The 14890-nt window shown below is 44.0% G+C and overlaps 1 protein-coding gene across 1 annotated transcript in view; it reads right to left on the reverse strand.

Moving 5' to 3' along the window:
- Positions 1 to 9931: 9931 nt before the first annotated feature.
- Positions 9932 to 14890, reverse strand: part of KCNK13 (potassium two pore domain channel subfamily K member 13) — a 103278-nt gene continuing 98319 nt past the window's right edge. The window contains exon 2 of the mRNA XM_047735319.1: positions 9932 to 11602. Coding sequence (XP_047591275.1) covers positions 10710 to 11602 — 893 coding nt within the window. The 3' untranslated portion in view covers positions 9932 to 10709. The remainder of the gene's footprint in view (positions 11603 to 14890) is intronic.

A 14890-nucleotide genomic window follows, 5' to 3' on the forward strand; every position in this document is an offset into this window, starting at 1 on the left:
TCTGGGCAATTTAAAATAATTAGAATTGGTTCTGAGATGCAGAAAAGTGATTCATTTCTGGGAGCCATTAGGATCCAGCAATGGTGCCGTAGCCTAATGGCGATGCAGGCTGGACCCCAGGGGAGGGTCTCCTACCTGCCCTTGATAGTTCATGCTCAGGAGAGCATTCTCTACTAGAAAAAAAAAAATTGCCCTGGAGGACTTGTTAAAATACAGATTCCCTGGCCCTACCCTCGGAGATTCTGATTCCTGAAGCTGGGCTGGGGCCTGAGAATCTGCATGCCCGACAAATTCCCAGGGGCTCTGGGGGCCATGGACTACTTTAGCTCAACGGCCAATGCCTGCTTCCTTTTCCAACATGAGACCCAAATTGGAGTCACAGACGTCCGCTGGAGTCACAGCACACATTGAGGTGTGCTGGGCCGTGTGCAATCTTGAGAAAACTCTTGGCTTTTTCTTCTTAACTTTTTACTTTGCAATAATTTTAGACACACAGTCAAGTTATAAAAAGAGTACGAGAGTTTCCATATATATCTTTTATCCAACTTCTCCTAATGTTAACCTCTTAATCACAGGACAGTTGTCAAAACTAAGAATTTAACCTTGGTAGAATACTAACTAGACTACAAAATTCATTGGGTTTCACCCCAGTTTCTCAGTCAATGTCCTTGTTAGGCTCCAGGATCTATTCCAGGATCCTATACTGTGTTTAGTCACCATGAATCCTTACGCTTCCCGTAATCTATAACAATTCATCAGGGGCACTGGGGTAACTCGGTGGGTTAAGTGTCTGACTTCAGCACGAGTCATGATCTCAGGGTGTTGGGACCCAACCCTCCATCAGGCTCTCTGCTCAGCAGGGAGTCTGCTTCCCCCTCTCCCTCTAACCCTTCCCCTGCTTTGTTCTCTCTCTCTGACTCTCAAATAAATAAATAAAATCTTAAAAAACAAAACAAAAACAATTCTTCCATCTTGTCTTCTGTTTTGTGAGCTTGAGACTTTTGAAGATTTCTTGTTTCTTGTTATTGTAGATGACCCTCCGTTTGGGTCTGTCTGATGTTTTCTCTTGAGTAGACTGGTGTTAGTGTGAAGGATGCCCCCAGAATGCTGTGCCCTTCTCAGTCTGTCCTTTCAGTGGTACCTGACATTGTTATGTACTGTTGAGGCTGTTAATTTTGCTCCCTTGATTAATCTGGTATCTTCCAGAACTCTCCACTGGAAAGCTACCATTTTTCTCTTTGTAATTACTAAATATTTTGGTGGCGATCCTTTCAGACTATAATATCCTGATTCTGCTTCAACATTTACATCATTAGCTTTAGCATCAACATTGGATCTTGCCTGGGGTGAGCCTTACTCTTGGGTTCTAAAGGTTAATTCTCTATTTTCCTGATTCCTTCTATGTTTATTAACTGGAATTCTTCCATATGGAAGAGTTGTTCTTTCTCCCCTATTATTTAAAAATGTTAAAGAAAGTTCTTCAACATTTCTTGAAGGCTGGGAATGAATTCTCTGTTTTTGTTTGAGAAAGTATTTGTTTCTCCCTCATTTTTGAAAGATATTTTTTCTTTTTTTTTTAAAGATCTTATTTATTTGACAGAGAGAGATCAGAAGCAGGCAGAGCAGCAGGCAGAGAGAGAGGGGGAAGCAGGCCCCCCACTGAGCAGAGAGCCTGATGCGGGGCTCGATCCCAGGACCCTGAGTTCGTGACCTGAGCCGAAGGCAGAGGCTTAACCCACTGAGCCACCCAGGTGCCCTTGAAAGATATTTTTGATGAATATAGAACTCTGTATCAAAAGTGTATTTTTTAAAAATTTCAGCATTTTATTTCACTATTTTTATTTATTTAAATTTTTATTGTTATGTTAATCATCATACAGTACATCATTAGTTATTGATGGAGTGTTCCAAGATTCATTGTTTGTGTGTAACACCCAATGCTCCATGCAAATACATGCCCTCCTTAATACCCATCACTGGGCTCACCCATTCCCCCAACTCCCTCTTCTCTAAAACCCTCAGTTTGATTCCTGGAGTTCATAGTCTCTCATGGTTCATCTTTCCCTCTTATTCTCCCCCTTCATTTTTCCCTTCCTTCACCTAATGTCCTCCATGCTATTCCTTATATTCCACAAATAAGTGAAAACACATGATAATTGACTCTCTCTACTTGACTTATTTCACTTAGCATAATCTCCTCCAGTTCCATCCATGTTGATGCAAACATTGGGTGTTCATCCTTTCTGATGGCTGAGTAATATTCCATTGTACATATGGATCACATCTTCTTCAAAGATGTCACCCTATGGTCTTATGAGTTGCATGGTTTCTGATGATGAGTCTGCTATTTCTTATCTTATTCTTGTGAATGCAATGTTCTTTTTTTTCCTTCAGCAGCTTTTATGATGTTCTTTCCCTTTTGTTTCTGCAATTTAAGTGTGATATGCCTGGGTATATGTGGCATGTGTGTGTGGTGGGGGATATATTATGAATCCCACCTGCTAGGCATCCTGTGAGCTTATTGGACCTTGGTTTCTGTCATTAGCTTTGCAAAATTCTCAGCTATTATTTCTTCCAATATTTCTTCTGCTCTGTTCTCTTTTCTCCTTGGATTCCAGTTACTTGTGTGCTAGTCCATTTGATATTGTCCCAGAGCTCTTGGATATCATGTTTTGTTAACTTTCCACTCTTTCATCTCTTTGTTTTAGTTTGGTAATTTCTATGGACATATCTTCAAGTTCCTGGATTCTCTTCTTGGCTAGGTCAGTCGACTGATGTGCCAATGGAAGGCATTACTCATTTCTCTTACTAAGTTTTATATTTCTAGCATTTCCACTTGATTCTGTCTTAGTCATTTCCATCCACTGAAATCACCCTTCAGTTCTTGCATGATGCCCACTTTTTCTTTTTGCACCTTTAACATACCAATCGTGGTTATTATAATCGTGGAAACACCTACCGGGGTGTTTCCAACATCTGTTTCAAGTCTGAGTCTGGATCCAATGACTGCTTTGTTTCTGGAGCATGTTTTTAATTGCATGTCTCGTAATTTTTTATTGTTGTTGTTGAAAGCTGACATCTTGTGTATGTCAGCAAAGACTAGCGTGAAGAGTTTGTGTGCCCAGGTATGAGCATGCCTTTCCTACTGATAAACACTTAGTGTGGATATTCGAATTCGTCTATTTGGGAGTTGGGCTGGATTTGAGGTTCATTAGTTACTCTCCGTGCATCTTGGGCTTCATGTTCCCACAGCAATATCTTATGCGTAGGATGTAACTGGATTTGCCAGAGCACTATCTGTTGGAGGGAGCTTTTGCCCTTGCACTGTGTCTCAGAGAGGGGTTCTTGGTACACTCTTATCCTCTCAGCAGTGTTCTGCTGTTACTTGTTATCTGCAGTTTGTTAGCTTGGTGGGGAGGATGTTGGGAGTGTTTCTGTTGTTCCGACTCAGCCTTAGTTTTAGGTAGGCACTGTGTCCGTGGGTGTTGGGCATGGTCTTCTCCCTTCTCCTGCCTGTCCCTTGAGCTTAGCTATTGGTGCCGCACGTACTCCTGCCTTTCCCCCAGGAGTAGGGACTTTCCCCCAATTCTCCACTCCTGGCTGCAATAAATTTTCACCAGTGCCCAAAGGAAGCAGATTTTGTTGCCCGTCCCTTCTTTCCCTAAAGTTTTTGCTCCTTAGAAAAAACAGGAGAACAAGGTCCTGATAGAGTCTCTTTTCCCACATGGTGGCCATTCCGTTCCTCAGGTTTGCACCATCATGGACACTTTCTGGGTTTTCTCATTCTGGAGAGCCCAGTGAGGTTTATGAAGAAAAGACCTACAAGAAGGTGTAGGTTCCCAATTACTATGGCTCTCCGAGGTCTCACACTGTCCCATGAGGCTGCACTCATCAATTCGTAATTACCCATAATTCATTCTTACTCTAAACTCTTCTGCCCCATGTGAGTCTTGCGATTCCTCCCTCTCTGCAGATGCCTGTTTCTCCTCATATTTTGGGCCAGTTGGTTGCTCTACAACCTCAGCTCACCAACGGTTTCCTCAAAAATGGTGAATTTGTAATTAACCCAGCTCTTTTTCATTGTTTGTCCAGGAGTGATGCTCCTTCCATCTCTACGTCTAGGAACAGTCATTAAATGTCACCACACATGTCACCAAGTCATTAAATTTCCCTAAGCCTCACTTTCCTCATCAGCAAAGTGGAAATGGGGATGCCTTCCTCACAGGACTATTGTCAGAATTAATGGACTCATGGAACATATGGAAATTCTTCATAAAGTATGAAAGATTATGCCAAGTATTGTTCTCATTAGATCATCATTATCAATAAGATATAATACTTTCTGGAACTCCAGATAATAAGCTGCCAAGCAGATCTCAACTTGGCTGCACATCAAAATCACCAGTGAGAATTGTTTTTGTTTTTTTAATTTTTTAAAATTTTATTTATTTATTTACTTATTCTAGTTCTACTAGTGTGTGTGTGTGTGTGTGTGTGTGTGTGTAGTCTTAGGTTTTCTACATATAAGATCATATCACCTATAGAGACAATGTTACATTTTCCTTTCTGATTTGGATGTATTTTTTTTCTTGCCTAATCGTTCTGGCTAGAACTTCCAGTACTATGTTAAACAGGAATAGTGAGAGTGGGAAACCTTGTCTTGTTCCTGATCTTAGAGGATTAGCTTTCAACCTTTTGTTGTTGAGTATGATGGTAGGCTGCGGGCTTCTCATATATGGCCTTTGTTATGCTGAGGTATATTTCTTCTATATCCAGTTTATTGTTTTTATAATGAAAAGATTTGTTTTCTCGGTTTTTTTTTTTTTGCATCTATCGAGATAATCTTTTGATTTTTACTTTCTATTCATGTGGTGTTTCACATTCATTGATTTGTAAATGTTGAACCATCCTTACATTTCAGGGGTAAATCCCACTTGATCATAAAAGACTGTATTAAATTAATTAAAACAAAGGAAACTTCCTTTTCCTCCCAAATCTTGGAATAAACTGGGCTCTTCTAGAAGTCAATCTTGCCTATTCTTTGGCTTCTGGAATGTTATAACATATCCTCTTCACCCTCAAGGGGCTTAGGAACCACATAATGAGATCCCAGACCTAGATCATTCCATTTATCTGCTGCGGTGAAGTTTTGATGCAGATTCAACTTTTCCCACAATGCAGATGAAACTAGGCTTTCAAAATTAAATAATTTTCAAGGTCTTACAGCCAGAAAATGAAAAGGCTAAAACTCAAATCCAGTCTGTGTAATTTTAAAGCTTATTCTGCTGTCTGTTAATCTGAAGCCCAGCTAATTTTTATGTAAAGTGTGATTATTTATCCCTCTTATTTCAGAAAAGATTAAAAGCCGTTTGAAGACAAGTGCTCTGCCTATGTAACATTATGGTTATGGAGGTAAAAATATTACAATTGTGCATGAATAAGCCCTGACAACCATAAAGTTCTAGCAATATACAAGATACTAGTATTACAGCTTTCCCCAAACATTTTACTCTTTCAAATCATACAATTAACTCAGTGAATTCTGAAATGAAAGGACTCAGTGGAACAGAAATAAAGTTGGTAGGGTCTTTTGGTTTAGTATAAAACCATCACCAAGAGTGATGTCATTTAATACTCAAGAGCCATGAGTAAAGTACGGTGTGGTAAGCTGAGGATGTCAGCACAAGAACAAAACAAAATCCTTCATTGTGGGATTTAATGTCCTCCCCATCCCTGTCCCCAGTCCCCCCAGCGTGTGGACAGCCAGTACCCACTGCCTTGGTAGCTCCTGAGAGGGCACAATGCCCTGCCCTGAGAATCACTTCATTTGATCCAATGTTCCTACCATTTCCACATCACAGGTGCAAAGGGACTGGGGCACAGGGAGATTCGCCCACCCTCTCTCACACTAGAACTGGTGTCCATGGGCAGGAGTTCAAACCCAAGAACTCTCCTTCCCTATGAGGTTAGCCTCACCTCAGAAACTACTGTACTTTGTGACTTCTATGTAGCCCCCAATGTGGGATGTGCACCAATGATTTGGGTGAACATGAAATGATTTTAGGGGCCCTCAGGCTTGGAACGAATTCACATCAAAGCACATAGTGAGGAAGTTATCCCCTTTCTCATACTCTTCCAGTCCTTGTGGTTGCACTACAAATTCTGTTTGGTGCTAGCGTCTTTCACACCTCCCCTGCACTTGCCAGTCTGCATTTGTAACCAAGAGAAAAGGTCTCCAGTTTAGAGTTTTCTCTAGGATACAGGATCTGGCTAGAATTTAATAACATAGTTTTGTCTTCATTTTATTGATTTTTACAGTGGCTGTATTTTCTATTTATAGCAAGTGATAAAAGCCCCCCATTTAGTTAGTGAGATGAATTTCTTTTTAAGATAAAATTAATTAAAAACTGATTAAAACATTAAGAAGATAATATTTCAGGCAGTATGGAAATACCCCCAAACTTGTGCCAATGATATGGGGTGAGGGTCCCATGAGACACTCCATGTCTTGGCTCTGAGGCCTCCTCATGAAAGGCCAGTTCATGATCATAGCATCAAAGAGAACTCAAGACAGCCTAGCTGTGAGCTCAGCCATGGACGAAGCCCAAAAGCTTCCTGGATGTCTAGTCAATGGGTCCCTTCATCACTCAGGGGAGACTCTGGGTTCCCAAACCGGACTCAGGCCAATTTCAATGCCTTCTGCAAACAGTCACTCTCCTCTTGGCCAGTAAGCTGTAACGGCAGAAGAATGTGATCTCTGATGGGAAGGCCACGTGACACAGTCCAGAGAAGGGGACAGAGAGAATTGGTAAGGAAGGTTAGGGACAGGCAGTGTGGGGACAAAGGTGACAAGAGGAAATAGCAATAAACATTCTAACTCTAGGGAAGATGGAAGGACTCTTTGGAAACATGAAGAAAACAGTAAAGTTGAGTATGCAGAAAAATGTACATGTATGTACATGCATGTGCTCCTGATGATGTCCATGTGTATAGGACACATCATTGTACCACACCTCACTTTCTTACCTTTGCAGATATCATGGTGCTTTTTTAAAAAGATTTATTTTTTATTTTTAGTGAGAGAGAGAGAGAGAGAGCATGTGGCGGGGAGGAGCAGAGGGAGAGGGAGAGAATCTTGAGCAGACTCCCCGCTGAGCATGGAGCCTGACACGGAACTCAGTCTCACAACCCTGAGATCATGACCTGAGCCGAAACCGAGAGTCAGACGCCTAACTGAGCCACCCAGGGGCTTCAGATATCACATTTTTTTTTTTTTTAATCAGTTGAAGGTTTGTGGCAACCCTGCATTGAGCAAGTCTATTGGTGCCATTTTTCCAACAGCATTTGTTCATTTAGAGTCTTTGTGTCAGATTTTGGTAATCCTTGCACTATTTCAAACCTTTTTATTATTGTTTTTGTGAGGATGATCTGTGATCAGTGATCTTTGATGTTACTATTGTAATTGTCTAAGGGTGCCGCAAATGGTGCCCATAGAAGATGGAGAACTTAATCAATAGATGTTGGGTGTGTTCTGAGTACAGCAGTGGAATTGGCAAGAGAACCAGAATTAGAAGGGGAGCCTGAAGATGTGACTGCATTGTTGCAATCTCATGGTAAAAATTTAATGGATGAAGGGTACCTGGATAGTTCAGTTGGTACAGCAGGGACTCTTGATCTCAGCATCATGACTTCAAGCCCCACACTGGGTGTAGAGCTTACTTAAAACTACATAAAGTCTGTAAAAAAAAAAATAAATAAATAACAAAAGACCCTTAATGGATGAAGAGTTGCTTCTCATGGATGAACAAAGAAAGTTGTTTCTGGAGATGGAATCTATTCCTGGTGAAGACACCAAAAGCTTGTTCAAATAACAACAAAGTATTCAGAAACAGTTGAGAAGGCAGCAGCAGGGTTTGAGAGGACCGACTCCAGTTTTGGAAGAAGCTCTACTGTGGGTAAGATGCTATTCAACAGCATCACGCGCCATTGAGAAATCGTTTGTGGAAAAAAGAGTCAATCAATGCAGCACACTTTATTGCTGTCTTTTTAAGAAATTGTCACAGGACCCCCCCCACCCCCACCCCAGCCTTTAGCAACCACCACCCTGATCAGCCACTAGCCATCGACATTGAGGCAAAAACTTCCAGCAGCAGAAAGATTATAACTCGCTGAAAGCTCAGACGACAGTCAACATTTTTTAGCAATAAAGTATTTTTAAATTAGGGTATGTACTTTTGAAAATGACAAATGCCATTGCATTATTTAATGTATGATAGTATGTAGTAAACACAACTTTCATCTGCACGGGGAAACCAAAAAGTTCATTTGACTGGCTTTATTTCAGTATTTACTGTATTGTGGTGTTCTGGAACCGAACCCCCAGTACCTCCGAGGGGTGCCTGTACGTAGGCAACAATGTTAAAGGATTTGTGGGCTCTGGATTTTGAACTCCGGCTTTATATTACTACCTAGAAATTCCCTTGTTAACTGTTCATGCCTAAGAATAACTACAGAGAGGCTTAAATACATAAATTCCTAGTTTGCCATTTGGGGAGGCAAATGTTATTCCCATCATCCATTGTAAATGTACCACACTTCACTCCTTATACTGGTTCTCAAATGTTTCCACCAGGGAACCTCAACCCAGAGCAAGAACAAACTCATTCTCCAAGACCTTGAGAAGACTCCCCGAGAAAACCTGAAAGTTCAAAAAACGTTTTCAGGGCTAACTCAGAAGTTTATTCCAGTTTTGGATCCTATTTAAATAGGGGCACGTGTTTTGATACTACATCTCTCTGCCAAAATCATTTAGTACACTGACCTTCTAGGAAGAGGACACTCACTTACACCCATGCTCCTTGGCTCCCGTCCCACCCCTGAGGTCTAGGGACATGGGTCGGAGAAGCAAGGACCTTTGTGCCAGTCCCTGTACCAGGAATGTGGAGATCAAGAGATCTCCCAGGACAGGGACCCAGACCCTCTCCCTATCCCCATGATGCTTCGAGCAGGGCAGAGCCCCTGGGGAGCTTGGTTTGCAATCTGAAGTTCTTACCGAGGGCTTTGCAATAGCTCCAGAATGCCTCCCTTTAATAGAAATACAAGGTAAGTCATGAAGATCTCTGACTTTGGAGCTGCACCGCCCTTCGTTCAAAGCCCAGGGCTGCTGCTTATCGGACCCCTGTTCTTATCGGACATTGCCTGGACCCCTTTACTTTTGGCACTGTAAAGAAAATATTTGGCTTTGCCAGCTGGAAGAAAAGGCAACTCAGCCGAACACAGAGCAGAGGAGGGCTCTGAAGTTGTGTGGAACATGGGTGACGAGCCTGGACGTCCCCGTCAGGACACCTGGGTTCCTCTAGGTGTTCGCGGTCAGCCTGAAGAGTTCAGACAAGGAGCAGTTCCTTCATGCCTCTGTTTCCCCCTTGTCTAAGACACAAGAAAGTTGTGTGGGATGGTTCCCAAGGTCCTCCCAGCTCTGATGCTTTCTGCTTATCTCGGTTTCATTAGACATAGTTCTCTGCTTTCTTTTCTTCCTGAGGCCCGACCTTCTTCATTTCTAAAATAGCTGCATGTACCATCCTTATCTTATAAAATCAACAACTATCTCTTATTAACGTTGCTCCCAAACCTCAAAAGGTTCTCTCCTGAATATATGAAGATCAACAGCCTTTGTTCCCAGCATGGACGTTTGACTGGCTCCGGAGGTTATGTAACTAGACTTGTTACAATCCCAGAAGGCAGAACCAAAACAAAGGACAGGAGAAGCCAAATTTTCTTATCTGGCCTAGAATGTTTCTCCAGTAGAGAAGCCAAGATGATGCTCGTATCCCTAAGCGTTAATTTCTTGGTGTTTCCTTTTTCTCTGAGCACAATAAATGCCCGTTTAATTAGGTACTCCCTGCCCCTAAGCCCCACCGTCCATAATGAGCACTCATGTCATCTTAGTTAATAAAGCGAGGATTTATTCAACTTTCAGTTCTAATAAATAGTCAGCCATTGTCTCTGCAATGGGCCCCAAGCCCTGGTTAAAAAAAAGAAAAATGACAGGGTCTCTGTGACCATTTGGAGGGAGAACAGTAAGCTACATTCTTTGATTACAATAGTGCGTCTCTCCACTACTTGGCTACAGTTTCAAGGCCTGAAGCTGAATTCAGTTTTCTTACCACATGGAGGTCCCACAGACACCTTAGCCCGGCATTAAGATCTTAACAATAAAAGAAAGGAAGAGCAAAAAGCAGAGAAGCAGACACAGAGAATAGAACAGGTGACTTCCCTATCTGTGCCACTGGGGACGAATCTGTTCTGAAGGAAGCCCAGGGCCCAGATGCCAGGTGAGACATTCCCCCCTCTGGTTCGAAGGGGTTGGGAAGGATGGAGAATCTGGCTTCACAGAATCAGGGCTCCATGGGAATGGGATAACCTTAGTTTGGGATTTTTATTTCCAAATGAAGAACAGAGCAGCAGGAAACAGAGGCTTACTTAAACCCTCCCTCCCTTCGGCAGTTCAAACCCTGGAGGCAGATGGGTAAAGGAACAGGGCCAAGGTCTTGGGCTGCTTTGGTGATTCATTCTTAGGACTGATTTAGACCTTAGAGGAGAAGAGCTTTCTATGGCTGGGCCTTCAGAGGGTGCTGCGACAGCTCCAGAGTCAAGCCGGCCCCTCATGGTCCACTCTCCCTGTCCCCACGCCCAGCGTCCGCTCCTCGCTCCTACCTGTCCCCACTGGTCTCCGCCAGCCTGTTGTTCATGATCGCAAAGGCCCCCACCCCGCCTGAGAACTCATTGTCCCGGGACAGCACGCTGGCCTGGGGCGGGCAGCCATTGGCCGTCTCCGACAGCTGCTTCTGGAGGATGGCCAGCGAGACCTTGTTGGTGGCCAAGAAGTCCTTCATGGAGATCATCTCCCCTGAGAGCCGCCGCCCGTCCGTGTCGCTGTCCATCACCCCGTCCGTGTCTATGGAGATGTTGCACCTGTTCTGGACATTGCCTGGCATGACCACGTTCCTCCGTGACGGCAGGAGTTTCCTCTGGCATTGCTGGCAGCACCCCCCATCCATTTTCCTCAGGATCCAGTTCACGGACTGTTTGATGAGGATGGAGATGACATTGAACAAGGAGTAGATGCAGCAGACGCCCATGAGGATGAACACGAAGTTGGCGAAGCGGTAGAGACCTTGGCTGTCATACTGGGCGTTCTGGCTGCTGACAAGGTCCCCAAAGCCAATGGTGCTGAAGGCCACAAAGCAAAAGTAGAGTGAATCGAAGTAGCTCCAGCCTTCGATGGAGGTGTACATGGCTGAGGCACAGCAGGAGATGAGGAGCGAGGCCACGCAGAGGATCAGCATCACGTAGTACACGGAGGGCTTCCAGCCGGCCAAGCTATCCGCCTCGTTCCTGCCGGGGTTCTTCAGGCTCTCCTGGGGCAGGGCCCCTCGCCTCTGGAGCTGCCGCTGGTGGCACGACTTCATGATGTAGGCGATGACGGTGATGAGGCGCTCCAGGAAGAGGTTGAAGAACAAGATGGTGCTTGCACACCCAATGAGACCATAAAAGATCAGAAAGATTTTTCCTCCTACTGTCGCTGGAGTTGTCATCCCAAACCCTGCAGGAGACAAAAATCAGAGGAGAGAAGAGTGAGGAAACGCGGTCAGGGTCTTAGCTGTCATGGTCGGCAAAGGACCTAAAGAAACAGCTCCATAAAAGTACTCACTCCTAGCCTTTCTAGGAACAAAGGGGAGAGCTCTCATTTCCTTTTGAAGACACTCAGTGTTGTTCAGAGCTGCACTGTTGAAAGCTTGTATGGGGCCACTGTGGAAATCAGAAAAAGGCACGTCTTCCTCCAGGTGGATACAGGCAGCAAAAAAATGTCTGGGTGATGAGAACGTGAGCTGGATTTCAGGCCTCCCTTCCGGACTCAGCTAGATGTCCTATACAGTACACAACCCGAACAACCATACTCAGCAGACACTGTTCAGACAAAGGTTCATACAGAAAATTGGCTTACACAGACTCATCATAATTCATTTATTGCATAAATACTTATTCGGTGCCATTCCAGGAACTAGGGACTGAACTGTAAAAAAGCCAGATCTGGTCCCTGCCCTCATGGAGCTCTAGCCTAGTGAGGTGATTACTACACTGTGTAGGTGTTGTGCTGGAGGAAGTACAGTGTCCTATGGCAGTGGCAGTCCACTCTTGAGTGGAACCCTTCTCAGATTCGAGGTTCTAGAAAGACTAAGCAGGGATACTTGAAAGCTACAGAGGAGTTAGGCAGACAAGGAGAGGGGTGTGTGTGTGTGTGTGTGTGTGTGTGTGTGTGTGTAGTGGTGGTGGTGGTGGTGGTGATAGTGGTGTTCGAGGTGGAGAAACAGCCAATCCTAGCATCTGTAGAAATGAGAAATTTGTTCAAGATGTTCTGATCTTTTGAACAAAATTCTTCAAACATATACCTTCTATTTTGGGAGTGAACACTGAGGTGTTGATTTCTATGGTTTGATCAAATAGAAAACACCTCCCTTGCCTTTACCTCTTACTGCTCACAATTTCTACCTTCTTGACCTTTCTACCCATGCACACAGACATGTTGCTAAGAATACCACCTCCAGGACAATAGGCATCACTAAGAACACCAAGAAAAAGAGAAGAGCAGTGATTCACTCGCTGTTTCTCACTGAGTGGTGCTTGGGGTCAGCTCACCCCGAGGAACATGGAATCCTTCTAAGCAAATAATTCTGTAACCACGAGAAGTCTGATCTGTTTGAGGGGATGGGCATCAAAGACTCTGAATACAAATGCCATTCAAAAATTAAGTACTGAGCTTGCCTCCCCGGGTTCAGCCTTTCATTCAAACCAAACCTTCTTGTTTCCATTTTTTCTTTATTATCAAGTTCAGGTTCCTAACTTGGGCCCCATCACTGGGATCTTGTGGACTCAACCTTATCCTCTTTCCTGATGACAACCTGCTTGTCCCCAAGCCAAAACTTTATTTTGTTGCCACAGCTGCCCATGGCTGCTTCCCAGTGCATGCTGGGAAGTGGTCACATCAGACCTTGCTGTGTGTGGGCTTTCTGGGGTCATGACCTCCTGCTGTCCTTGGGCAGAGAGCCAAGGGGTCACCCTTCCCAAACACCTAGCTACACATCCTGTGTTACCATCTGATTTTTCAATTCAATTTGATTTTCCTTCCACAACCCAGAAGGGTCTACACGAGTAGACCCTGTTAACAGCCTATAACCAGAAGACTGGAGGAAGATGGTGAATCTAGCTTTTTAGCTGGATGGGACAGGATGATGTGGTAAGGAAGGAGCGAGGGGCTAGAGATACGTCCATTGGAAGTTACGGTTATGGACCCTAATGGTAGAGAGAAAAGTAGAGCCTCACCTCTTCCCTGGGAACTCGCTTAGCAACTTTTGGCACTGCAAGTTTCACTTATTAGGTATCTTCATTATGGAAAGAAATATTTTGTCTTGGGGCACCTGGGGGGGCTCTGTCGGTTGAACATCTGACTCTTGGTTTCAGCTCAGGTTGTGAGATCAAGCCCTGTGTCGGGCTGCATGCTCAGTGTAGAGCCGGCTTGAGATTCTCTCTCTCCCTCTCCCTCTGCTCCCACCCCACTCCCCTGCCTCTCTCAAATAAATAAATCTTTAAAAAAAAGAAATATTTCTGCCTTTGCTCTGTTCTCTCTTGTTAGTATCTTTCATTCTTATCCTCAAGCTCAAGTTGTAACGAGGTGTTTGTAAGAGTGGAGAATTTAGAAAAAACTGACTGAGTTTAATGACTGAGCTGAGAGCAATGTCTTTCTCTCCCAGGCCAGAGAACACTAAGGAGAACCAAGGTGTCGAGTAATTACTTCCTGGTTATCCTCGGATGTTGGGACACCTCCTCTGGCTCAGTGAAGCAGTGGAACCTGCAAATCTTTCTGCACTAAGAAATGAACAATGAAGGCTGGAGCCCTTGCTCCAAAGCCGTAAGGCCAGATGGGTCTCACGACTTTCTTCAGTGGAGGCAGAACTGAGGCAACAAGCAGGAAAAAAGAGAAACATTTATCTAGAGCCATTCCAGAAACTGGATAAAGGCACTGAAAATGGGGAAAGCCAGAAATAGCAAGGGAGGGGGAAGGGGAGGGGGAGGCTCTCGTCAACAATCAGAGGAGAGCTTTCTCATGTGGCACAAGATTTAAATGGGCAAATGTTTGCTTCTCCAAAATATTCCTTTCGGATCCTAGAGGGGACTTAATAATTTTCGTCTGGGAGAATAGGGAAGTTAGGTATAGCTCTCAGCCAAAGTCGACAGCGGTAATTTATTAACACCTGTGAAGTTCAAGGGCCAGCACTAAGTATTTTGGGCCACACAATGATTAGCCGGACAAGGTCCTTGACCTCAAGGAACCTCACATCCAGGCTAGGACAAACAAACTGCTATCTACAAAGCAAGGCATAGAAAGTCAAGGGCCAAAATAAAGGCATGACAGAGTTATCTGGCTTCAGCGGCCCGAATGTCACCTCACTTGGAATGAGTGACATACCGGTGCGTGACCAAAGCCAGCTGACAAGCTTGATCAATGGACTTCCAATGAATGACACATCTAGGTGATGTGGGGACATGTTCCAGGGATTTAAAATTTCTACAAACCATAAGTGACTCTTAATCTCACAAAACAAACTGAGGGTTGATGGGGGGAGGGGGGTTGGGAGAGGGGGGATTGGGTTATGGATATTGGGGAGGGTATGTGCTATGGTGAGTGCTGTGAAGTGTGTAAACCTGGCGATTCGCAGACCTGTACCCCTGGGGATAAAAATATATGTTTATAAAGCTGTAAAAAAAAAAAAGAAAAAGAAAAAAGAAAGGATGAATACCCAAGTTTTGTAGCAACATGGACGGGACTGGAAGA

This window comes from Lutra lutra, chromosome 7 (assembly GCF_902655055.1).
Source record: "Lutra lutra chromosome 7, mLutLut1.2, whole genome shotgun sequence".
Lineage (NCBI taxonomy): Eukaryota > Metazoa > Chordata > Mammalia > Carnivora > Mustelidae > Lutra > Lutra lutra.